At 40.4% G+C, this 25629-nt stretch overlaps 1 protein-coding gene across 4 annotated transcripts in view; it reads left to right on the forward strand.

Moving 5' to 3' along the window:
• osbp2b (oxysterol binding protein 2b) overlaps nucleotides 1-25629 on the forward strand; it is a 51516-nt gene that overhangs the window by 20078 nt on the left and 5809 nt on the right. For all 4 annotated transcript variants that reach the window (XM_063489509.2, XM_063489511.2, XM_063489510.2 and 1 more), the window contains 11 exons: nucleotides 14323-14573; nucleotides 18923-19121; nucleotides 20142-20262; nucleotides 20743-20809; nucleotides 21275-21427; nucleotides 21520-21765; nucleotides 21975-22095; nucleotides 22613-22716; nucleotides 24363-24458; nucleotides 24787-24971; nucleotides 25078-25298. In XM_063489509.2, the coding sequence (XP_063345579.1) occupies nucleotides 14323-14573; nucleotides 18923-19121; nucleotides 20142-20262; nucleotides 20743-20809; nucleotides 21275-21427; nucleotides 21520-21765; nucleotides 21975-22095; nucleotides 22613-22716; nucleotides 24363-24458; nucleotides 24787-24971; nucleotides 25078-25298 (1764 nt within the window). The remainder of the gene's footprint in view (nucleotides 1-14322; nucleotides 14574-18922; nucleotides 19122-20141; nucleotides 20263-20742; nucleotides 20810-21274; nucleotides 21428-21519; nucleotides 21766-21974; nucleotides 22096-22612; nucleotides 22717-24362; nucleotides 24459-24786; nucleotides 24972-25077; nucleotides 25299-25629) is intronic.

Raw genomic sequence — 25629 nt, forward strand, 5'->3', positions numbered from 1 at the left:
GATATCAACACAATTTCGATCCGCTCCTCACGTGTTAACCCTCTTCGACATGTCAATGGCTGTGAACAAAGAGAAACTTGGAAATAACTCATGAAAGAATAAAGTTGCGTTGAAACCAAGCACACCATTGTTTTTCTTGTGACATTACCAATAAGTTTGATGTGTCACATGGCCCTCTTCCTATTGGAAAAAAACAAAAGTTGTATCCAAGATGGCCGACTTCTAAATTGCCACCATGGTCACCACCCATCTTGAGGAGTTTGCCCCCTCACATATACTAATGTGCCACAAACAGGACTTTAATATCACCAACCATTCCCATTTTATTACGGTGTATCCATATAAATGGCCCACCCTGTACTTTAAATATATGGGTGTGTACTGTTAGTGTCATATCTTGCAAAGCCTCAGAAGAGACAGTGTTCACTGATATTTTGAAGTTTTAAACGGGGATATTAAAGAAATGAAGGTTGATGCACTACAAATGTAATGGCTGGGATTGTCTGTTTTGATGTAATATTTAATTAAATGTAATTACTAATATACACCCTCCTCTTTTTTTTGTGAAATTACCTCTTAGATGACAAAGTGTTGGACACTAAAAAACAATGTACTGTACTTCAGTAAACTTATTTGACCCATGTTGACAGAGAGAGAAACCATAAAGCTGAAACTGTCCTGAAATCTGAGCATCACAGAGACTCTGATATTTATTCATTTGTATTGCAAAGACATGTTCATCTCTCCTTTTTTTTTCTAGATGCACTTCTTAATTATGCCAGTAAGTGTACAAACATAACTCTTTATTAGGTACACCTTGCTGGTACCAGGTTGGATTCCTTTTTGCCTTCAGAACTGTTTTAATTCTTCATGGTACAGATTCAATACAGTGCTGGAAACATTCCTCTGAGATTTTGGTCCATATTAACATGATCGCATTGCACAGTTACTGCAGATTTGTTGGCTGACCATCCATGATGTGAACCTGCTGTTCCACTACATCCCAAAGCTGCTCTTTCAGATTGGTATCCAGTGACTATGGAGACCCTTTGAGCCCAATGGACTCATCTTTATGTTGAAGAACCCAGTTTGAGATCATTCGTGACACTGTGCTTGAAGCGGCCATTAGAAGATAGGTACACTGTGGTCAAGTGATGGACATGGTCAACAAGAATACTCAGACAGTGGGGTTTAAATGATGCTCAGTCAGTACGAAGATGCCCAAAGTGTGCCAAAAAATATCCTCCAAACAATTACACCAGCAGCAGCAGCCTGAACTGTTGATACAAGGCAGGGTGGATCCATGCTTTTAGGTTGTTTTTGTCATATTCTGACCCTACCATCTAAAAGTTGTAGCAGAAATTCAAACTCAGCAGACCGCAATATTTTGCCAATCTTCTTTGTACAATTTTAGTGTTCCTATGCAAATGGTAGCCTCAGTTTCCTGTTCTTAGCTCATGAATGGTACCCGATGTGGTCATCTGCTGCTATAGCCCATCTGCTTCAAGGTTCTACCTGTTGTGCATTCAGAGATGCTTTTCTGCACACCTGTGTTGTAACTTGTGATTATTTTAGTTACTGTTGTCTTTCTATAAGTTGGAATCAGTCCAGTCATACTTGTCTGACCTCTGACATCAACAAGGCATTTTAATCCAGAGAGCTGCTGCTCAGTGGATGTTTTCTCTTTTTCGGACCATTCACCTATAAACTATAGAGGTGGTTGTCTTGATGCATGCTTAATCATCCAGGTAAGGAAATCCCAAAAAGTCGATTCTGTTCATCTGGACGTGGCGTTTTCAGTGGGAGAAATGTTTCATTACACATCCAAGTGACTTCTTCATTCTCAGCTGACTGCAGGTTTCCCCAACCTTATAAAAAGTACATTTATATAAAGACCGAAATTAGCACCACTGAATGAACAATGGGCTGTGAGGTGAGTTTCTTGATCACTAATATACAAATTGTCATGATCATTGATCAATGACCATGATCACCATTCACAGAGAGTTGGGGAATGGCTGCAATCACAGCTTTGTAAGATGGTGAAAGATGTACCCTTAGGCCCCCTCCTCAATTCAGAGATGGTCTTTCTCTTTTCACATAAATGGCCTCTTTGACTCCCCGCTCAAACCAGCGTTCCTTCCTGTTCAGGATGTGTACATCCTTATCATTGAAAGAGTGTTGACTGGCCTGTAGGTGTGAATAGACTGCAGAGTCCTGGCCTGACGAGGTAGCTCTTCTGTGTTGCGCCATCTGCTTCGCCAGAGGTTGTTTGGTTTCACAGATGTATAAATTATTGCAATCCTCCTGGCACTTAACAGCGTACGCAGTATAATACTCTGTTTGTGTCGGGGGACCAGATCCTTGAGGTGGACGAATTTTTAGTGCAGCGTGTTTTGGTGTTTAAAAGCCACAGATCTGCGGTGTTTGGAGAAAATGCATCTCAACTGTTCCGATACTCCTGACACATAAGGGATCGCTAAGGGTTTTCGCTTAGACAATAGTTGTCCTTCTTTCCTGGAACAGCTGGAGCTTTCTTTAGGTGTTTTCCAAGCTTTGACAAATGTCCAGCTGGGATAACCACATTTACTCAGGGCCTTCTTGATATGATGTTCTTCTGCTTCCCTGGCCGCTGAATCTGTGTTCGGTCTGTATTGTAGTGTCCTGATGACACCCAGTTTGTGCTGCAGTAAACGATAAGAGTCAAACCTTAAACCTACGCGTGTGGATCAGTATTTACGGTACACATCAACTTTTAAATGTGCGCCACTACTGATGGAAATCTCACAGCTAAGAAGGCTAACCTGTCATTTTTGATATCATCCCTGGTGAATTCGATGTGTTGGTCCATCGAGTTACTGTCTAGAGGTGGTTCTGAGGGAAAATCCCAGCAGATCAGCAGTTTCTGAAATAGACCACTCCATCTGGCACCAACAGCCATACCACATTTAAAGTGACATAAATCATGCTTCTTCCCCGAGGGTATCTTAACCATGGCTACATGCCCCAAATTCATGGAGTCAACGCCACGTGATTAGCTGATACAGTAATGAGGAATATAACAGGTGTATGCAATAAAGCAGCCAGTGAGTGCATATAAAAACACACATATAGATATAAATAAGCATATGAAATAAAATAATCTGAATTGGCTGTTTTTTGTTGTCAAGAAACTATAAGATTAAGAAAGTTGGCCTCCATTGGAGTCGAGCAATATAAACACGTTTTTAGAAGTTTACTAAAAATTATTAAGCCATAGTTGTGGAAACCACTCAGTTCACTGTGCCAGGGCATTGCTGAAACAAGCAACAAATGCGGCAGCCCGAGTAATAAGATGTTTCGTATTTTACCAATATACCACATGACCCACTGTAAACACACCACATGTGACAATCATCTTTTGTTGACTGCTATGCCATTGTCACTGTTTGTAGGACAGTTTTGGTTTTAGTTGTGAAAGTTAATGAAAATGTATTCCTTATTGTAAGGATGAATTTTAATGCCAACAATGCTGGGTGTAATCTAGCGACCTCCTTATACATCTAATTTAAATGTTCATGAAGATGATTGGGAATAACAGAGAATGCCTTTTATGTCCATATCATTTCCAAAAAAGTAACGACACTTGTGAGCCATATATTCATGAACTATTTTACCTTTTAATTGTAACATTAGTGCCTGACTGTAAGATGTCTAATGAAAATGGGTGGTGTGTCATATTAGCGGTATCTGAAAAGGAAACGCTCTGTTCATGGTGTTGTGGGTGTGCGAGATTCCACATCAGTTTGATAACGAGTTACGTCTATGTCACTGATCTGAGATTATTTCTTTGATCAAAAGGTGATTAAAACTGTCAGTGTGGACAGGCAGGTGACCTTTTACCCGTCTCCCTCTCCTGACACCAACAAATTTATTCTGCATGCATGCTATATGCATTTTATTAAAAAGGGTCAGAGCACAGGGTCAGCCTTGGTGCAGAATCCCTGCAGTGCCCTGCTGCTCAGTCAGTATTTAGGAGAGATTGTCGTCCAATAAGATTATGAAGCTTTAGAGCATGGCTGCTTCACACTGTCATCTTTGTTTCCCAGTAAGTATTTCCTCATCATATTTTAAAAACGCCAAGATGTAGTAGAAACTCCACTAATCAATGCATGATGTCACTGTGGCTACATTTTGAGTAGACCATTTCCTGTGAATCACACTTGTATCTGAAGATGCTTCACGACTAATTAGCGAGACCATTACATGAAAACATGCTGGATTTCATGAAAATCTCCACTAGTGAGTTTGTTATGTTTAAAGTATGTATATTAGCTGTGGGTCAAACTGAAGAGCTTTCATAGACCGCCCTCCTTCTCTTCATGTAATGGCCTGAGCAGCATTTTGCATTGTCATAAATGAAGGCCTTATGTGTGGGAACATCTATTCACGAATACATCCTTTCAATTTTGCAAATATAGCACACATTAGCCTTCAAATAAATCACTGCAGACTGTTTCAAATGACAAACACAGGCTTCACATTTTCCTGTTGAGTGCCATTTTAACAGCAAACTTTTTTCTTTCTTTTTTTTAACTGCTGCAGTACCCTGATATCCATGTCACTGTGTGACTAGACCTGCGTAGATGAGCTCAGTTTGTATTCTGAGGTTGTAGGATAATTAATGACCTCAACCAACTCAATGACTGTGCATGCAGTAAAGCTGGAGCTATTTAACTCTCGCAGGTCTGATGCACCAACTGGGAATTTGTCAATTGAATTTACTCAGCATACCACAATATAAACCTATAGTTTAGTAGTCAGCAGACTGATTGTTTTCTTTCTTTTTTTGTTTGTCCTAGCAGATTATATTTGTAACTTCAAACTCGTGCACAGTTGCTGCAGTTTGGCGTTAATCGTTTCTTTTGTTTGCTGCTTTCTGAGAGGGTTCGATCGGATGCATCGCCAGGGCTGTACTGCAGAGCTCTGGGGACAGTGATGGGTTACACTGCACAGTTTCTCATTTGCTTGTGGAGCGCCATGCTACTGGTTTTAACCTGCTGTCTCCTCAGTTTATCTCCTTGTGATGTATCTCAGGGGAGGTATGGAGCCAGTTGGCAATTACTGGCCAGGATTACAGTTATCTCCCCTGGGACTCATCCTGGCTCTTTGTCTAGCTTGTTCCCTCCACTGTTTCTCATTTCTTCCTTTACTCATGCACACTCCATCAAAATACCCAACAGCAAAACTGTCATCCCTCCTTTCTCTGCTGTCTGTTCTGAAACAAACTCTTTATGCTGGAAATAGGGTGGTCTCAAGTTTACACGTCTTGTGATAAGAAAGGGCGTGTTTTCAATACATATAATAACAAAAATCTGGACTTTTCATTTAAAACCAAATAATTTACAAACACAAACCTTATAAAATGTAATTGTATTAGGGCATACTGTACATAGAGACAAGTAACTGATTATGGGAAAAACATGACCACTAGCTGACATCATTCGTGTCCTCTCGTGCTGCAAATCAATACAAAGTTGTTCTGAGGGATCACCTTTGCCCCATGATGAAACATTAACCTTAAGGAAGTGGACTCTTCCAGGATGACAACGCCCTAATCCATAGGACATAAGGGGTCACTGAATATTGTGACAAGTATGAAAACGATGTGAAGCAAATGCTAATGCAGATGTTGAACACCCATGTGAGCTTTTAGGCAACAACCTCTACCAACTTCATCAAAATTCCAAATGAGGGAATATCTTTTTGTAGAAAGGATGCACTGCCAGGGACTTTAATTAGTTTTTCAGTTGGCCCAGTTAGTTGGTTCACCTTTAAACCCCATCACACTGAGAAGGTCTTAAAAAAATATAAGTGCTTTATATGATTTGAAAGCACTATCAACTTACCCCACAAAAAAACACTCAATCTAAAAAAAAAACAGAAAATCACTATATGTTTGTTACTATGTTTTGTTTTGTTTTTCATTTAAGTCACCATCTCTAAAAGAGGCATACTTTCAGTACTTTTCCCTATGTTCCTAAAGGAGTGTTCATGTTTCTAAAAGAGACGCGTATCCCAATTTGCTAATGTTTTCTGCAAAGTGACAGGTTTAGCTACATAAATGAAATTTATGTCAAGTCAAAACAGAAATGCAAAATAAAATAATAATAATAAAATAAAAATAAATGCATTTTCCCTCTATGTGGATATCTGAAACATCAGGAAACATAAAGGGCATTTATGTTGAAATAAGTGACGGTGTCAGGGCTCGACAATAACCTGTTGTCCAAATGTATTGTCTCACACAACTGATTAGAAATCAGGAAATTACCCTCTTTCAGCAAATATGGCTATTTTGACTGGACCTTCATTAGACCAGTATGAATAATAGAAAAAGAGTCCTGAAATACAGTGGCTTGCAAAAGTATTTGGCCCCCTTGAACTTTTCCACATTTTGTCACATTACAGCCACAAACATGAATCAATTTTATTGGAATTCCACGTGAAAGACCAATACAAAGTGGTGTACATGTGAGAAGTGGAACGAAAATCATACGTGATTCCAAACATTTTTTTTTACAAATAAATAACTGAAAAGTGGGGTGTGCGTAATTATTCAGCCCCCTGAGTCAATACTTTGTAGAACCACCTTTTGCTGTAATTACAGCTGCCAGTCTTTTAGGGTATGTCTCTACCAGCTTTGCACATCTTGCGACTGAAATCCTTGCCCATTCTACTTTGCAAAACAGCTCCAGCTCAGTGAGATTAGATGGACAGCGTTTGTGAACAGCAGTTTTCAGATCTTGCCACAGATTCTCGATTGGATTTAGACACCAGACAGGTCAGGGATAAAGTTATTGAGAAATTTAAAGCAGGCTTAGGCTACAAAAAGATTTCCCAAGCCTTGAACATCCCACGGAGCACTGTTCAAGCGATCATTCAGAAATGGAATGAGTATGGCACAACTGTAAACCTACCAAGACAAGGCCGTCCACCTAAACTCACAGGCCGAACAAGGAGAGCGCTGATCAGAAATGCAGCCAAGAGGCCCATGGTGACTCTGGACGAGCTGCAGAGATCTACAGCTCAGGTGGGGGAATCTGTCCATAGGACAACTATTAGTCGTGCACTGCACAAAGTTGGCCTTTATGGAAGAGTGGCAAGAAGAAAGCCATTGTTAAAAGAAAACCATAAGAAGTCCCGTTTGCAGTTTGCCACAAGCCATGTGGGGGACACAGCAAACATGTGGAAGAAGGTGCTCTGGTCAGATGAGACCAAAATGGAACTTTTTGGCCAAAATGCAAAACGCTATGTGTGGCGGAAAACTAACACTGCACATCACTCTGAACACACCATCCCCACTGTCAAATATGGTGGTGGCAGCATCATGCTCTGGGGGTGCTTCTCTTCAGCAGGGACAGGGAAGCTGGTCAGAGTTGATGGGAAGATGGATGGAGCCAAATACAGGGCAATCTTGGAAGAAAACCTCTTGGAGTCTGCAAAAGACTTGAGACTGGGGCGGAGGTTCACCTTCCAGCAGGACAACGACCCTAAACATAAAGCCAGGGCAACAATGGAATGGTTTAAAACAAAACATATCCATGTGTTAGAATGGCCCAGTCAAAGTCCAGATCTAAATCCAATCGAGAATCTGTGGCAAGATCTGAAAACTGTGTTCATAGCCACCAAGACAAATAATTGTCTTGGTGGCTAAATGTTGCACTTCATTCATTTCTGTCTACTCAGAGAAGTCTGGTGTAAAATTTGGTAGAAAAATCATGAATTTACTGAAGCTCCTGTGTTTTCCTGTTTTCATAACAGGTGATCTAATACATTTGTTGAGCATGTATGTGTCAACATGACTCTGTTTTGGAATTAAACAGTTTTCATTTCCTAATGTTGAAATGATGAATTCATTCTTTTTTATCGTCATAATAAATGTAATACATGCTGCAGGTTTCAAACCGGCCTCCACAGTCAGCTGCTCAGTTGTTATTGTGACTCGTAACCCCCCCCCCAAAAAAAACGAAACTCTGAAAATCATGAGGAATAAAAACTTTAGTTTGTTTTTTTTTTCTCTCGATAGAGCTATTTTAAAAACAAAAACAAAAAAACACTAGTGTCCCGTTGAATTAGCAGCATGTTACCATCATTAATCCGGAGGGACAGTACATTTTTCACATTTCCTTTCTTTTTTCTTTTTTTTAATATACGTCTGCATATTATGCCACAGGGTAACTTCTTGACAGCCACAGGCCTGGCTCCACTGATCTGACAGCCTACCCTCAGGGACTCGCAGAGAGACGAGCCCTGACAGTGAGATAGCAAACTACTGCTCATCCAATTACATACTTCTGCTGCCTATTCTCCACCTTCCACTTCTTCCATCACTCAAAACTTGGGTGCTCGCTACAAAGATTGACAGTGGGGAATGAGTGAAGGACAAAGGAGTCGTATACATATGGAGAAGCTAGCTGCTTTGTGTCCATGTAATGAAATGTTGTGATTGGACAAGCTATGACCTATACAGTACACATGTGTGTAGCTTAGTTTATGCTAGACACAAATAATTGTTTAAATTGGTCTGAGAAGGAGGATGGAGTAGGTAGACTTGGAGGTAGACTTACATTTGTGTTAATGTAAGGTTCTTCGAGGTAGTAGGCTGTGGGGGAATGGGGGAGGTACTGAAGGTAGTTCACCCTTGAAGCATGACTGGCATGGTAATGACTTTGTTCTGAGAAACCATCTATCAACATCTGCTGTTGTAAGGGAAGTGGTTGGAGATGTAAATAGGTGGGCTAGGCAGTGGCGCCAATACATAAATAACATAGATCAGCATTTTAGTGACATGGGTTTATTGTAAAAGCCATTACTAATTTGTTAATTGAAGTCCAAGTGATACCCACTTGGTGCAAACCCAAAGGATTTTCTTCTACAGTATTCAGTCTTGTCAAGTTGTGCTTAACATTTTGTTTTTGCTGTATAGATCTGAAGGGATATTACAGAAAGGGCATTTCTACTACTTGGGGGGAAAAAAACCTTTGTTTTCTGGTTTCTGCTTAAAGGTGCAGGGTGTCAACAGAGTAGAACCCAAATCCAAAATCTGAATTAGAATGATTTTTGGTTGGAGAATTTATTTTGCAGGCGGTGTACTGTAAGCAGTCTCTTCTGCACAAATATGCTTTGGTACATGTGACAGTTTATTTTTAAGTGGCATCACTGAGAGCTGCTGAACTCTTTGGCAGAATGGGGGTAAATAATATGAGCCAGGCATCACTGCAATTTTGGATGTTTCTTTTTCCAGCCACGTATTTGAATTTAATATCAAATGGTCCCAGCTGTACATCTAATTTACCAGTGGAATGGGATCACCACCAGTTAGTGAAATCCCCCGTTATTTAAAATTTGTTCAGTGCTCTCCATGGTCATGGGCTTCATGGGCTTCTTTTTTTTTCTTGTCACAGCAGCTCTCAAGTTATCCTGATATTATCCAGAGTCTATGTAATTTCACACTCTTAAACGTGAGCATTAGTGTTTGGCTTAGTTAGTGGTGACTTTACTAGGGTGACCATATTTTGATTTCCAAAAAAGAGGACACTTGGCCCAGTCATGAAGAATTTTAATAATACTGTTTGCTTAAAGAAAATTTTAACATATTTAAAAGATGCTTTATCTGTGCGGTTAATGAATGGTGAAATAAAAAAATGTCATATAAGCTTTTACAAGTCAACAAGTGCAAAAAAACCAAACAAAAAAAACCTTAAAAACCTCTGGAATTAAAGAATGTTACAGAAATAATGCCTCATCTGTATAAGAAAAACTACCAGTGAGGTATTGTGCAATGGTTTCTGCTGTCTCATTTGGTGTTTCTAACCTCAATTAATTTTGTTTGCACGCCACCATTCTTCCAGTCAAAGTATGATTGGGAATATTTTCTCTGTTCCATGGTTACTTAAGTCTGAGAAATCCCACCGTACTGGATTTCATTAAGAGCTTCAGCACTATCACACCATTGACAATAGCTTCAGTCTTGGTGCGGGCACTGCTGAACTTTTTAGCTGTGTTAAAGTCTGGAAATGCTTTTGATTTTTTTATTATTATTATTATTATTATTATTTTTAGTAACACACTAGTACAATCCATGGATCTGTAGCTATTGGGATGCTTCATAGTATGAAATGCCAGTGCACCTTTGCTGCAAAAACAGCATACATACAACAGCATCCTCGTTTTTCCCAGGTGTAACAAAGAACTCAGTCAACTTACTAGATGAATTTTCTCCTCGCACAGCCTTTTTATGTTTTTATGTGTCCGTGTAAGTAACCTTTGTAAGACACACAAACGTCTGTGCCAGCTCTGCACACAGTGCACTACGCCTCCCATTTATTCCGACCGGGATGGTACGAGGGAAATTTCTTTTGCAGTTTGTCTGAAAAGATGCACTTGCGCTTTGGCATCTTTTGAGCGCGCCGCTGCGCGCTCTGTCCCGTCTGTGAGCGTGGAACAACACTTAACACAGCAGTTCGGGGATGACGTTGCACATATGGGTCCTCTGTAGGCCTATAGGAAAACCCGGACATTTTCATCCGTCTCGAAAATCCCCCCGGACAGAACGTGAAAAGTGGACATGTCTGGGGAAAAGAGGACGGTTCGTCACCCTACCATCCCAGCAAACCTGATTTTCAATGAGAAAGGAAGTTTCATGGTTTTGATTTCATTGAGGCAAAGTCTCCAATGTTTTGTGCATAACCTCAATGATTTATTAAGAAACTTGAGGCCCAGATTCATCATGCTATGCTTTTAACAGACGTTCTTGAATGTTGCTGTCGGTCCACAAACTATTCTTTGTTCAGTGAAATCATAAATGTAACATTGCTGTTAAGAAATATAGATATTTTTGTTAAATAAAAACCCCTCAAACTATATAATCAAAAACAAAAGTTTTGAACATGGGTGTGTAAATTAATTATCCAATTGCATAATTTTTGAAAATGGCGAATTGCTGCCTTGTGGGATCGAGTTCAACGCCATACCAACTAAGCCACTAACTGTTTAAATCAGTTTAGAGCTGCACTGACATAGTCATGCTTTATCAATTTAGGGCTAATTTCATTAGCCTGTCCATATCTCTCTGAAGTTGCTCTTTGGGTCTTTCAATTCACCTTTTTCACTTTCTCCTAGTTTTGTTTGCTCTGCAGTTTTAACAGACAGTCCAGTCGATTTTGTGACTTTATATCGCCAGCCTTTTCCTTTTCTTTTCTTGAGTTTCTCTGCAGTGACTTTGCTGAAATTTTGTGTAATTGGAGACCTACTGTACTGGTAATGGGAGGATGCTAGTTTCATTTTCCAACCTAGGTTTCTATTGGGATTTGTTATCGCTGCAGGGGTGCTGGGCTGGTCTTTGACAGGACTGCTTAGTTTTTATCTCTTCTCTTTCTAATGACCAGGCAGCTGAATTTCTGAAATCCTCCTGAGCATGTTTACAAAGTCCCACAGGCAGTAGAGATCAGTGGCCTGTGTGTGTGTGCTGCATCTTACTGGATGTACTTGGGTACCTTTGGATTAAAATGGACACCCAGGATTTCCAACATGGTGAGATTTTTATTTTATTCTGTGTTCATCTTTTCTAGTTGTAGTACATTACTGTACTACAACTAGAACAGAACAGAATTTTTTCATTTTGTCTATTTAACTACTGCAGTAGTAGTTTAAAAAAAAAAATGATAGCACTAATAACCGTAACCACTGCAGTCATGGGAGGGACAAGCAATTAATTAGCAGTTGACTGCAGATTTCCCCAACCTTATAAACAGTACCTTTGCACAATGATGGAAACAGTTTCTTGGTCATTAATGTGATCAAAGGTACTGTTTATAAGCTTGGGGAAATCTGCAGTCAACTGCTAATTAATTGCTTGTCCCTCCCTCCTGCAGTCAGCTGAGACTGAAGAAGTTACTTGGATGAGTAACGAAACATTTGTCCCACTGAAAACGCTACGTCCAGATGAACAAACTCAACTTTTGGGGATTTCTTTACCTGGATGATTGAGCATGCATCAAGACTTGTTTGTTTTTGTAGTAACAATACAACCTAGAAAACATGTTTATTACAAAATATGTTGATAACTTCACCTGAGGAACATGAACTTCAACAACTCTTTTTTACTGGTCTACTTTAATCCATTGCTCCAGACTGCTGGGTTGTGGTTCGCTCTGCGTCCTGGATAGCTTTAGCTTTAGCCACTTGGTCTTTGTTAGCTTCCTTAAAATACTCATATTCTGCTAGATGAAAGTGATTTAAGTGTTTTTGTGTTGGTTCATTGGCAGTTTACTTTGGTGAACTTAATGTCTTCGCTCACAGTGATGAGTTTCTATGCCAATGTTAGCATGTGACTGTTAGCATGTTAGCACAACTAACCAGCTGATCAGGGAAAAAATTCACAGATCCCAGTCAACTGGTGAATCTCTATTAAAAATAACTTAACTTTAAGTTATTAGGTCTGAAAAATGTTGCTGTTATATAACAAGTTATTGTTATTAGTACTCAAAGTGCTGTATTTTATAAAAAAAAAAAAAATGAGTGTAGTAGTACAGTAAATGGAGCATAGTTTTTTAAGAGTTCAGACACTGAATATGCATCTGTACTACTTTTTTTTTTTTTTTTTTTTTTTTTTTAACCTCTGGACAATGCTGCTAGTCAAATTTGAACTTTTGAAGTAAATGATGTATGTCTGGGTCTACCAGGCTATTACAACAAAGCCCCCAGGCAGAGATCCATGTTCTATCTGTGTAGTGTAAATGGTCTTGAAAGAGGTGATAGTGTCTTTCCTTTGAAGTCACAGCCAGCTGCCATGTTCTTACGGGAAAGTGTTTCTCTTTCCACTCACCACTACTATGACAGTCTTCCTGTCAGCTGCATAATGAACCTTTTCAACGTGACAAGGCATACTCTGCAGGCTCGGGTGTAGAAGCCCGCAGAACAGCATTCTACAGACATTAGAGCATTAGAGGGTCAGCAGGGTGGATTAGAGGGTGAAAAGAATTTCTCTCCACACTCGAACTTTTAACCTCACTAATACAGGAATATATTTTCTATGTTGAGATAAGCAGTGTCCCTCTCGTCCTCATTTTCGTTGCTTTTCAGCCTGTCTTCCCCTCCCATTCCTCCTCCTCCTCCCATCTTGTCATCTGTTTTCTTTGCTCCAGCGGCGGCAGTAATTTTAGATGCCTCTCCTCTGGTGTGCTTGTTGGGATGTTACAGCTTTTCAACATGCCATAATGTGTCGAGAACAAGGACGCTTGCACCTAAGCTGGTGCTTTTTGATTTATCCCCACCATATGGGCTTGTTTTTTTATTTATGATGATAGAAACGCCCAGCACAGATGTGGGGAAGTATTCGTGTGAAATCAGATTTGGAAAAGAATATATCTTGATTTAAAAAGTTCCCTGGTGGTCTTTTAAAAATGCTTTATAGCAGAGTGTCCTGGTGGTCAGAAAGTTATGGGGACATAACGCATAAACCACAAGATGAACTATTTGATAGATAAAGTACCACACAGAAAAAAAATAGGAACGTTGGGCTGTGACATACATCAAGGTCTCTGTCCAGAATCGATTGTAGGCTTAAAATCCTCCAATAAAATCCTTCATAATAGAGTTTGTTCTTCATGAAGCTTGTGTATAAATCATATTTGTTCCTAAAGCTTTATGGTTCTACTTCCTTTTTTGGATTTGCTTCTTTAACCATGTTGCTAGGCTGTTTGTGGACTCGTGTTTTTACCCCTTGGTATATTTCCGTCTTTCTGTGCGTGTCCTTCTGCTTGCGGTGCATGTGTATATGCGTGTCACACAGAGCTGACACTGCAATACTGTTCTCATATGTTTTCTTTAACCTTGAGTAACCTCTGTTTAGAGATACCACAGGGCAAGGCTGCTGCTGCTGCTGCTTCAAAGGTTCACAGAGCTCATGGTTACAGATAAGCTGTCCACATTAAATGGCATTATAAAACTTACACTACACTTACATTTTTTTAAAAGAGAATGGCAAGAATTTCTTCAACTGTTTAAGGGACAACTGTTTTCAGACTGTCCCTTAAGAAAACAAAATAACTGTAAGAACAAACTGTGGCCCAGTAACTTCACATCTTTTCTCGGTTAACACTACAGTGTCTATAAAAAGTTATCTGTGTCATAGGTTGGACAGTGAAATTCACAGAACAGTTGAGAAATCAGATATTTCTTTGATTGCACAAGTTCATTAGATATTTAGGAAAACTTAAGAAATGCATTTTCTATTAGGTATTAATTGTTCTTTTTTTTTATGTGACCCCTGCCATTTAGATGACTCAGGGGACGAGGAGCCCACGTCCCAGTCAGACCGCAGCGAGATCCAGGGCACCCTGAAGATACTTATCAGCAAGCTCGATGACCTCAGCACGTGTAATGACCTGATCGCCAAGCACGGGGCGGCCCTGCAGCGCTCCCTGAGTGAACTCGAAGGCCTGAAAGTCCCTGTGGAGGGAGGAGAAAAAATCAAGGCAGTCAACGAGCGAGCCACCCTCTTCCGCATCACTTCCAATGCTATGATCAATGTAAGTAGCTGTGACAGACCGCGCTGCAAGACACGGCAGGGGTTAGCAGTGAGTGATCTGTGTCCCACATGCTTTGGTATGATCGGTATGACAGGAGTGCCAGTCCTGGTTTGTGAGCAATGAGAGATGAGATCAGTTCACAGTGTAGTGTGTTTAAAGAGACCAAGGCTGCAGGCATGGAGGTCGACCAGATCCTGATAGATGATGTGGGGGACACAAGTCAGGGTACTCCTAGTGGCAGTTCCAATCCTGCCTAAATGGGGAGGGTTATGTCAGGAAGAGCATCCAGGGCCAAATCATCAAGAATAAGATTTCCGTACCAGATTGGTCGGATTTAAAATCATCGCCTCCGTTGCTTCTGGACAGCAGGGTGCCAGCGGAAACCCATGGATGAAGGGGAAGGAGGACAAGGAGAGGGTTGTTGTGAAAGAAGAGGATGTTAAGATAGGGGGAGATTGAGGTAGATGATTTGTTGTATACGACATTTAAACACCAGCACCTCAAACCAAATGAGTGCCTCTGGTATACTTTCCCCCCTCCATAAACAGATAGAAATATTGTGTACAGAGGCAAACAGAAGCTAGCCACAACCATTGATGAGTCTCTAACTGCTTTTTTGTTTGTTTGCATGTTTTTGTTTTTTTGCTCTCCTCTGTTCTCTGCTTCACAATTTTTCTCTTTTGTGCAGTGAAACCACAGCATCTTTATGTAGCAAATTGTTGTTCGCTGCTATTTAACGTTCAGAATCACATGTAGCAAAACACAGGCTCCAATATGACCAAGTTGGTCATTACTGCCAAATGTTTTATCTGATTACGTGTATGCTCTACTGTTATCTGGCCCAGTTTCCATTTCCTTTACAGTGAATATTGTGGTTTTAGCTGTCTGTTTAGTAATGGATGACAGTTCATATAGAATTGAGGTCATGCAAACGTGATACTGGATATGATAGTGGGTGGGGGTGACAGGAATAGCCCCAGCTCCCCACTCTTCTCAAAACCCTGACCCTCCCTGCTTGGTGAGGAATGTTAGAGCCTTCTGGACTACAGTTAAACTGACAGACCTGGTCTGACTAAAGACAAATCATACAAGGTTGGTCTTTCTTTCCGCTTCTACGAGTGGCTTAGATTTTGATTGCTATTTGACTTCTAATGCATGACTTTCAGTTGAAGCTTTTTTGTTTCGTTTTGGTTTGTTTGGGGTTAAAATAATTTACTAAGATTAGTTCCATTTTGGGTTGCAATTAGTTTGAATTTATCAACTAATGTTTTATAATTTAAAAAAAAAAAAAGTTGTAACGAGGATTGCACTTAACATTGTGTAAAAGGCCAGTGCTCAAAATGATGAGCCCGTTATTGTTTGTTTATTAATTGACGTAGGAAAAGGAAACTGGACAAGCAATAAAAAAAGACCTTCTTGCATTGCCAAACTCATTAAAATGCCATTTGGCTTGCCAGGAATGTGCTTTTAATGAGAAATAAATGTTGGTCCAAACTCCCTTTAGTGCAAGATTTTGGATTTCTACTGCCACATTTTTGGCCCCTACAAAGACGCATCCTAAAACTTTATTTTACCCATGTTAAAATGGTGTTGACATGTAAAGTGTGAATAAGGAACAGAGGAGAGAGAAGGTGGATTGAGGAGAGCTGGAGGCCATGATGTAAAGGTACAACTGCACGCTCTTATTAATCTGGCCTTGGGAGAGGGTTTCACTCTAGTTCGTTCAGCAGTAGCCTGACTCTAATGGCACATTTACATGCATTTACACACGTACTCTTTCAGGGTTATACAATTTACACATGAACATCAACTTTAATCAAGTTTACTTTAATCTGTGCTACATAGTTCCTTCTGCAGAGTTCATCGGGACTGTGTGACTCTTGGTGTTTAATGTCAACTCTCACTTACATACATATGTGCTCCTGCTTGTTCATTCAGTTTTTTAGCCTTTATCAACCCCGTCCTTAAAACACCAGAAGTCACATGCAGTCTATGTTTATAGTGGAGAGTCAGCGTTTAAAAAAGTGGAACTGTCATATTTTCTTAAGGGGGTGTTTGAGTTTCATATGATGGTTATTGTCTGGGGAAGTGGGCCACATCGTCACATGCATTTGGGACATTTAACTGACTCTAAGACATTAATATTGAAACATTTGTGCAGGGCTGTTTAGGGTAAGAGACTAACCAGGCATGGTAAGGTGATCTGATATTTCACTTCTTGTGTTATGATCATACTGCTCTATTAACATTTTGGATTAATGACTATGTAATTAGCAGATTTGATCGTCTTTAATGATCAATTTCTAGTTTAACTTATTTTAATTTAGCTTTAAAAATGTAAGTGTTTTTCCTTGCTCTATAGTTTGTTAAGATTGAGTGTTGTAAGCCTGTTAATAATAGTGTGGAATTTTTTTAAATTTACAAGTGTGTCTTAATAATTTTAGGCAATATCTGGTTTTTCAGTGTTTTTAAAATGAAGCTCAGGAAATAATCATAATTTTGTTTTTGGGGGGGTTATTAGCCTTATTCAAGAGTGCCGAGTATCCTTACACAGGTGGGCATAAATCAGTAATATGATCAGGATGAAATGCATGAAAGCATACATTGCTCTGGTCAGTGGGAATGTGAAAGGCTCTATGATATGATAATGGATGTGCAATACAGTCAACTGTAACACAGCAAATAAATGTAAAAGTAAACCCATGGACAGATTTTTAAAAATTAACTACAACTTTTTTGTAGCAAAAATTATTTTAAAAATGTGTATTTGTAAGAAATTAAAATATTAGGCTAAATGTCTTAATGTCCCGGCCTGTTACTCTGACAAAACCAGACATCTGAAGATGTAAGTTATGAACATCTTTGGCTATTATAAGACTTTGTTGTCCAAATATGAATTGGAGCAGTGAGAAAGTAATAGTTGGTAGTTACAGCTCCCCTTAGCTTTACTGGGTATACTTGATAAATAAAATGCAAAACAAAAATCTGTTGTTTGAAACTATTTACAGTATGTATACCACCACCCGGTATACGGTTAATACCACAGCTGCCCTAAGTTAATAGTGTTGGTAATTACCATTCTTTGTGTTTCTGTAATGATTAATCCACCAGTAAGCTCAAGCGCTTTAATCGAAATTGTATTTATTAATGCTAAAATATAATTGTTGTTGTTATCCATAATTTCCAAATGTACTGTTTTACAGAAAAGCTGAAATAAATAATAAAGCATGTTGGTTTAAAAAAAAAAAAAAAAAAGATACAAAATCGCAGTTGTTTGCGTCCATTTCTGAAGAGAAAAATTTGTCAAATTTAGTCAAATCTGACTTCTCAGAGAAATCCAGCGTTCCAGCTTAAATTGGGTATTAAAAACTTAAATTTACCTAAAAATAACACCATGAATTTTTAGTTTCAAATAGCTGTTTTTATGACAGGTGTTATAATACTTCTGTTGAGGGCTATATAGTCATAACTTTTTTTTTCCCAACAAAACAAAATCCAGACTGCAGTTCCATCATACTAAGAGCACAGATGAATTGAACTGTGTGACACTTTTGCCCCGAAAGTTTTTAACCTTCAGCCACTATTTTATTTAAGTGGCTTCAGCTACCTCACAGCAGTTCCTCTTAATCTCTTCTTGCAGATGACAGTGTACCACAGAATAAAGTCAAGTCAAGACTTCCATAACATTTGATTTGTGGTTGCTTTTAAAGCCATGTTTGAAAAACAGCTGGATAACCCCACGCTGAGAGATCAGTGAGCATCACATGACATTTTTAACATGTATGCAGTCAGCTGAGAGTTGTTACTTGGGTTCATTGACCTCTGTGCTCAGTGAACGTCAGTGGCAGCATGTGCTGACATGTAATATGTGGTGATCTGAAGTAACCTCTCTGTCTGAGCAGTAAAAGCAGAAGAGAAACAATGATACCCCCTCTTGACGCAGATATAGAGCCTTATGCAATCAGAGTGTTAAACGCAGCTCATCAGTCACTGATGTTTTCTATGTTTACAGTTTGCTCCAAGGCGCATTTGCCACAGCGGGGAGACGGAGTAAAGTCTCGACAGACAGCTAATTAACATATTTATGATTGCTCGAAAAACTTATGATAAGCAGCCTTGATTACAACACATGACAAATGCATTTACGGCCCTTTCCATCCAAATCTTCTTTCTCTTGTATTGTTGCCAACTGTGAGGAAAAGTGATACAGGAATTTTATCCCAACTGATTGTTTCCATTTTGTTAAAAAAGTTGTTTTTAACAATTCCCCCCTCAGGATGTGTTTTACATTGATTTATTTTTCACTCCTGTCTTTCTGATTATCTGCTCGTGTGTTTCTGTTACCCAAGGCGTGTCGAGACTTTTTGGACCTAGCCGAGACTCACAGTAGGAGATGGCAGCGGGCTCTGCAGTATGAGCGAGAGCAGCGTACCCATCTAGAGGAGACCATTGAGCAGCTAGCCAAGCAGCATAACAGCCTGGAGCGAGCGTGGAGGGAAGCACCCACGCTTGTTTCCAGCGCACCCAGTGCCCCTACCACCAACAAGGGTGAGACTGGCTGTCTGTTAGTCGCTCCTGTGGACCTTAGCATGGGACTCATACCAATAGCTAAAAGTCACACGTAGCCTCGGGTTTAGTATTATAGACTCTCCTCATGTGGAGGACAGAAGTTTTGAGCTGTGTCAGAAGATTTTAATTAGACAGCAGTTAAGATGTAAATATTACTTATCTTAAGAGTCTCTTTGGTCAGTTTATATTCTCATGAGTTTTTGGCTGGAAGTGATTTAACTTTTAGCTATGCTCTAAAAAAGTTACACAGAAAAAGCCACAGTTTATAATTTGTAAAAAAAAATTGAGCACCCATGAACTTAACCTGGGGACCCATTTCCAGCCCTCCTGTGATCTCTATCTCTGCTGTTTATAATGAGGGTTTAAAACATAGTTGAGTCCCTCTTCCTTCCTTTAACCTTAAAGGCAATTGTTAATTCATACAGAGCATAATTATATTTTAACTACTTAGGCAGAACATCAGAAACACCAGGTCCTGTGGGAACCACAGTTTCTTCAAACTTTCATTACCTTTTATACTATTTTTGCCATTTGTCACTACTTGCTATCGTAATGGCAGATATGAAATTTGAACCTTTAAACTAACCATATACTGTGTTAGAGTTTTTATTATTCATACATTTATACAGAGCTTCTATACAGCAAACATACTTCCTCCCTTTTCCCTCTTTTACCCATTAATTGTACTTTATATAAACATTTGTGCTTCTCACTTGGAAGCTGGTTAAAACCCATAATGGATCACTGAACACAGTGAACATACTGAGTGCTAAATAGTCAGTACTAAATATAAGAAGCATGCCCTGAGGTACTTGCATCATTCAGGCTAGTTACCCAACAGGAACACTGCCAATTTTACGATTAAGCTAATTATTCCCTGATTAATCACCACTGGTATGTGATTATATGCCTGTCTCTCCTGAACACTGCAGAATACAAACTCACTGTTTTTCACTGGGATGTCTGTGTGGACTCATAAATGTATATGTCCACTTGAAGGGAGTGAGAGGTCGCGGAAAGAGGAGGCAAGTGATGAAGATGAGGATACTGAGTACTTTGATGCCATGGAGGATTCCCCTGCGTTTATCACAGTGACTGCCAGTGAGAGCACGCAGCACAGGTCAGTCTCACACAGGAATCCGTGCAGTCTCTGCTCTCTTTTTATGTATTCATTAAAAATGCACTGTAAGAAAAAATGGATATGAGAAATATAGTTTAACCATGCACGCTCCAAATTGTCAAAACTGTGAGTTTCACGCTGGGTGACGTCTGAGCAGGGCTCTGACGATAGCTGATGGCATGAGAAATCGAAGAGCGGCGTGTCCTTTTCTGTCATGTGTTCACTTTCGGTTGTACAAATAAAAACCAGCCTTAGACTCTCACAGCGGTCGGTTTTCCTGCAGACAAGTTACCCAATTTTTGTGTCATGTGACATATCCGTCAACTCCAGTTTCACAGTATTCATCTGCAATACTCAGCAATCTCTCCCCTCCCTTGTGTATATTGTGTTTGCATGTGTAAAGGGGAAACAAGAGCGTGAGGGGAATTTGGCGAGATTGTGTCCTGCGTCGCTGTAGAAAATACTTTCATTTTGTTCCAGGCGATCTCAGAGTAATTTGAGCGGAGCGAGCGGAGGCCAGCCCGGTGACTGGAACCAGGACGACCATGTAAGTGTCTTCCCAACATGCCTGACTAATGGCACTGACATTTGTTAAAGGAGCAAATATTTGTAATCTCAAAATAGATTAATTTCTGCTGCTGCTGCAAAGCTCACACCTCATTGATTTATTTATGTAACATCTTCACTTGCTGCTTTCACAAGTATCCTTCCCTCCCGTGCTTAAAGAAGGATGCAAGGATACGCACACAAACTTTGCCAGTGGTTTCCTGCGGTCTTGTTGCCGGAAATACACAGTTGAATCATTTAGTACTCAAACATCTGTTCTTCTTCTCCCTCAGCTCTCTTTCTAATATTTCTCTCTCTCTCTTACACATCTGTGTCTTCTCTCTTTTGCTCCTGTCTTTCTCTTGCTTTGTCGCTACATCTGGAGATATGCTGCCAAGCTGTCCACAAAATTGAAAGTATTGTCTCAAACTTGTATATCCACCCTCTTCTCCTCACCTAATCCCAGATGTCTCCAAGCTGTAACGATGTGTCAGGAAAGGAGCTTCAGCCGCGCAGACAGAGGCGGAGTCATATCCCAGACAAACCCAACTACTCCCTCAATTTGTGGAGCATCATGAAGAACTGCATCGGCAAGGAGCTTTCTAAAATCCCCATGCCTGTAAGTATAGGCATGCTCCCGGTTCTTCTTGCTGGCAGGTAAATCTGTGAGGATTGCATCTTATGAGTTTCTCTCCTTTATCTTCCTTTCAGGTAAACTTTAATGAGCCTCTGTCGATGCTGCAGCGCCTCACCGAGGACCTGGAGTATCACGAGCTTCTAGACAAGGCAGCCCGCTGTGACTCCTCACTAGAACAGATGTGCCTGGTCGCTGCCTTCTCTGTCTCTTCCTACTCAACCACGGTCCACCGGACAGCCAAGCCCTTCAACCCCCTCCTGGGCGAAACGTACGAGCTTGATCGCTTGGAGGAATTTGGCTACCGCTCGCTGTGTGAGCAGGTAATGGCACAGCTACAGAGAGATTTTGTTTGCATGCTTCCTGATGTGCACGCACAGTTATTCAACACACACACACACACACACACACACACACACACACACACACACACACACACACACACATACATACACACACACACACACACACACACACACACACGGCAGTACACAAGGTTAAACAGAGACTTTGTGTTTCTGTGTCCTCTTAGGTGAGCCATCACCCACCTGCAGCTGCACATCATGTGATTTCCCAAAGAGGCTGGACCTTATGGCAGGAAATCACCATCGCCAGCAAGTTCCGTGGCAAATACCTCTCCATAATGCCTCTGGGTAAGACCACTAACAAACTTCATGCGTAAATAAAGGCTCCATAATGCACACTAAACAGCACGAGTGTTAAGGCAAGAAAGACTCCAGAGTCAGTAGCAGAGCAGTGATCTGCCACCGTGCAATCTAAAGCTAGTGTGAAGATTAATCTGGAGGGTTTTATGACCCTTCTGGCACACACATAAATATGGGTACAAAGGGAGTTCTGTACTGAGAGCTCAAATAGATGTAAGCGGTCCAGATCGAGCCAAAAGGATGCAGTGGTAATTCTGACATACCCTACTTCATGTTATATCCCTGCTGTGTTGTGCTATGTAATAGAAAATCATGTAAGTAGTGATATATAAATCTTCTGAGGCTTATTTGACATTGAAACGAGGTGGAAATGCATTGCCTGTGCTCAGACCATTAATGTGCTGGATGATAGATTCAGAAGCACAAAACCAAACAATAATGCGCAACTGCAAATTAGCAATAAAGCAGATGTGAGAATCTGTCTTTTGTCGCCGTGTGTCCCCAGGTGCCATTCACCTGCAGTTCCACGCCAGCGGGAACCACTATGTATGGAGAAAAGTCACCTCCACAGTGCACAACATCATTGTGGGCAAGCTGTGGATTGACCAGGTCTGTTTATTATGTTTACTTTATCCACATCACGCCTTAATACCACTGAGCTTCCTGAAAAGCCCGTAGATATTTTCTTCTAGCAGAGGTGTGTGGCACAGACCAGCAGAGTAGGACTGAAGAGGGGAATCAACGTAAAGCTTTATAACAATTCAACAAGTAGCTCCACAATCTCCGGGGATTTGTCTTTAGCTTTGATCTAAATAACAACCTCTTGTTTCTTTGAGATGCCCCAGTTATTGTGTGGAGGGAGGTTTGAGGGGCAGGCTTCACATGTGTCTATTTGGAACTATAAAACCCCATCCACCTCCACCCCCTACATTTTTTTTTTCCTGTCCTGCTTTCGTGTGTCACATCCATCTGTCAGTGTGCATTTGTGTTTGAATGCTCATTTTAAAGAATCCATGAAGAAGAAAAACACACAGATTATATCCGCTGGAATATAAGCTCCTGTGTATAATAACAAAGCATCAACCTGTTCCTAACACGAAAAAGTAAAAGTACAAATATCCTAAATTACTGAATATTTGTGGTATTTGTTTCTTAAAGGTACTCTACAGACTTGAGTTACATTCAATTTCAATTCAGTTTTTTTATATGGCACCAAATCACAGCACTCACCTTAATGTGCTTCACATTGTAAGCTAAAGACCCTACCATGATAGAGACATAACCAACCCCATGTCCCTCTCTGAGCAAGCATTTAGTGAAAATTGGAAGCAAGGAAAGGAAACGATCTAAAAATAAATTACTCACATTAGGGTCTGTTTTCTGATCAGATGTACAAATGCTATCAGTTTTTTTTTCCTTTTGAGTGTAACAAAATCACCAGCTCTGTGTTGAGATAAATGTAGTTTTGTCATCTCTGTATTGTATTGTTCTCTTCAGTATATTCACCTTCATTCTCTGTGCATTGTTCTGTCACTCGGCTGTCCTCCTTTGCAGAACGGGGTCACCCAAACAGCTTCATATTAACCTACAGCTACACTCTCTGTGGTTGGCTATAGCGGAGCACAATTGTCAGTAATAAAACAGCTGAAACGAGCGAGGCACTGACAAAGAGTGTATTTTTACATCACAATCACACCTGCATAAACCTTCGTTTTCTCTGCATGGTGGCTATTTTTAATATTTTCTTTTCATGGCTGTCATATGCTGCAAAATCAGATTAACCCTGTAACACCCAAGTGTATCTTTTTTGATAGATGATTTTTATTTTCTTTTTTTTATTTGTCAAAAGTTTTAATAAACCACAAATAAATAGGATTTTCTGAAACATTTTTCATGGTTTGGGCTTTACAGGGTTAAGCATGAGACCTTAAAGGTACAACCCACTGCAGTGTCCAGCACTGTGCATGCACATCCTTGCAGGACAATGCAAGGACCTGCTTACCACATGGCTTGTTTGCAGTAACAAGAGTAGTACTTCTACACATAAGCACATTGTTTTAGTTTGTTTAGTGTGTGTGACAGATGGACAGGTAGAATGAAATAGTGGTGGATTTACCTTGACTCTCATTCCAAATTGAATCTTCTAACTCCTGACTCACTGTGAAACTCGCTGTGATATGTTCACTGGCTCAAATGTCATTGTTCTCTCTTTCTTGCTCTCATTCTGTATTTTTTGCTTGTCTGTGTTTGTGCAGTCGGGAGACATTGAGATTGTGAATCACAGGACCAAGGAGACCTGCCAGCTCAAGTTCTCTCCCTACAGTTATTTCTCCAGGGATGTTCCACGCAAGGTAAACTCTTTGTTTTCCACACTCTGCTGACACCCAGCCTGGGTGTGACGTTGCGGTGTGGGGTTCATTTGTGTGATGCTGCCTCCTGCTGGACAATACCAACAAATGTATTGCTTTGTGTAATAAGCTTAGTGTATGAAGGCAGATCTCAATAACACCCTTTTGTGTTGTAACACTTACTTGAATAAAGAGCACATTTATTTGTTTGGAGCAAATTTAAATGTAGTCATCTTCTACTGATGGGACTGGGTATTTACATACCTAACATTACGTGGAAAGAGCAGCTCTGTGCTTGTGTTTCTAGCTTCTGTTTTCTCTTTTTTTCCAGGTGACAGGTGTGGTGGCAGACAGCGGGGGCCAGGCTCACTACATCCTCTCTGGTACGTGGGATGAGAAAATGGAAAGCGCCAAGATTGTCCAGAGCAGCCGAGGAGGCAGCGGGTCAGAGGGCAAGCAGAAGATGGTCTACCAGACTCTGTCCCCCAAACTGCTGTGGAAGAAATACCCGCTCCCGTAAGCCAACAGCCATAGCTGAGTAAACAGCTGCGATGTGCGATAAATGTCATGGCTTGCAGAACTCCACAGTGTACCTTATGTCAATTACTTCTTGCCTTGTCAGGGAGAACGCTGAGAACATGTACCATTTCTCAGCTCTGGCACTAACCTTAAATGAGCTGGAGGATGGAGTGGCAACGACCGACAGCCGTCTGAGACCAGACCAGAGGCTGATGGAGGACGGGCGATGGGATGAAGCAAACTCCGAAAAACAGAGGCTAGAGGAGAAACAAAGAGCAGTGAGAAGGAGGAGGGAAGCAGAGGCCTCAGACGCTCTGGATGAAGGTATGAGACTGAGAACAGTGAGAGTGAGTGTGTGTCTGTCTGCGTCTAGTGATGAGAAAGGAGAAAGAAAGCAAGAGTCAGGGCATAAAGTTATCAAATAGGCCAACTTATTTTATGCATGTATGGTAGTAAAAGTCCCAATCATTATTAGATTAGACAATGTCAGGTGGGAGCTGGAGCATTATTTTACTTCAAATATCAGTACAACAGATAAATCACTGAATTAGAAAATCCCTCAATAGAAATATTTGATTAAAATGGATCTGTGGCATGCTGTGCTACATAATCAAGGCTGAGCTCATACCCAAGTATTAGATCAAATGATTAATAA

Source organism: Pelmatolapia mariae, linkage group LG12 (assembly GCF_036321145.2).
Source record: "Pelmatolapia mariae isolate MD_Pm_ZW linkage group LG12, Pm_UMD_F_2, whole genome shotgun sequence".
Classification (NCBI taxonomy): Eukaryota; Metazoa; Chordata; class Actinopteri; order Cichliformes; family Cichlidae; genus Pelmatolapia; species Pelmatolapia mariae.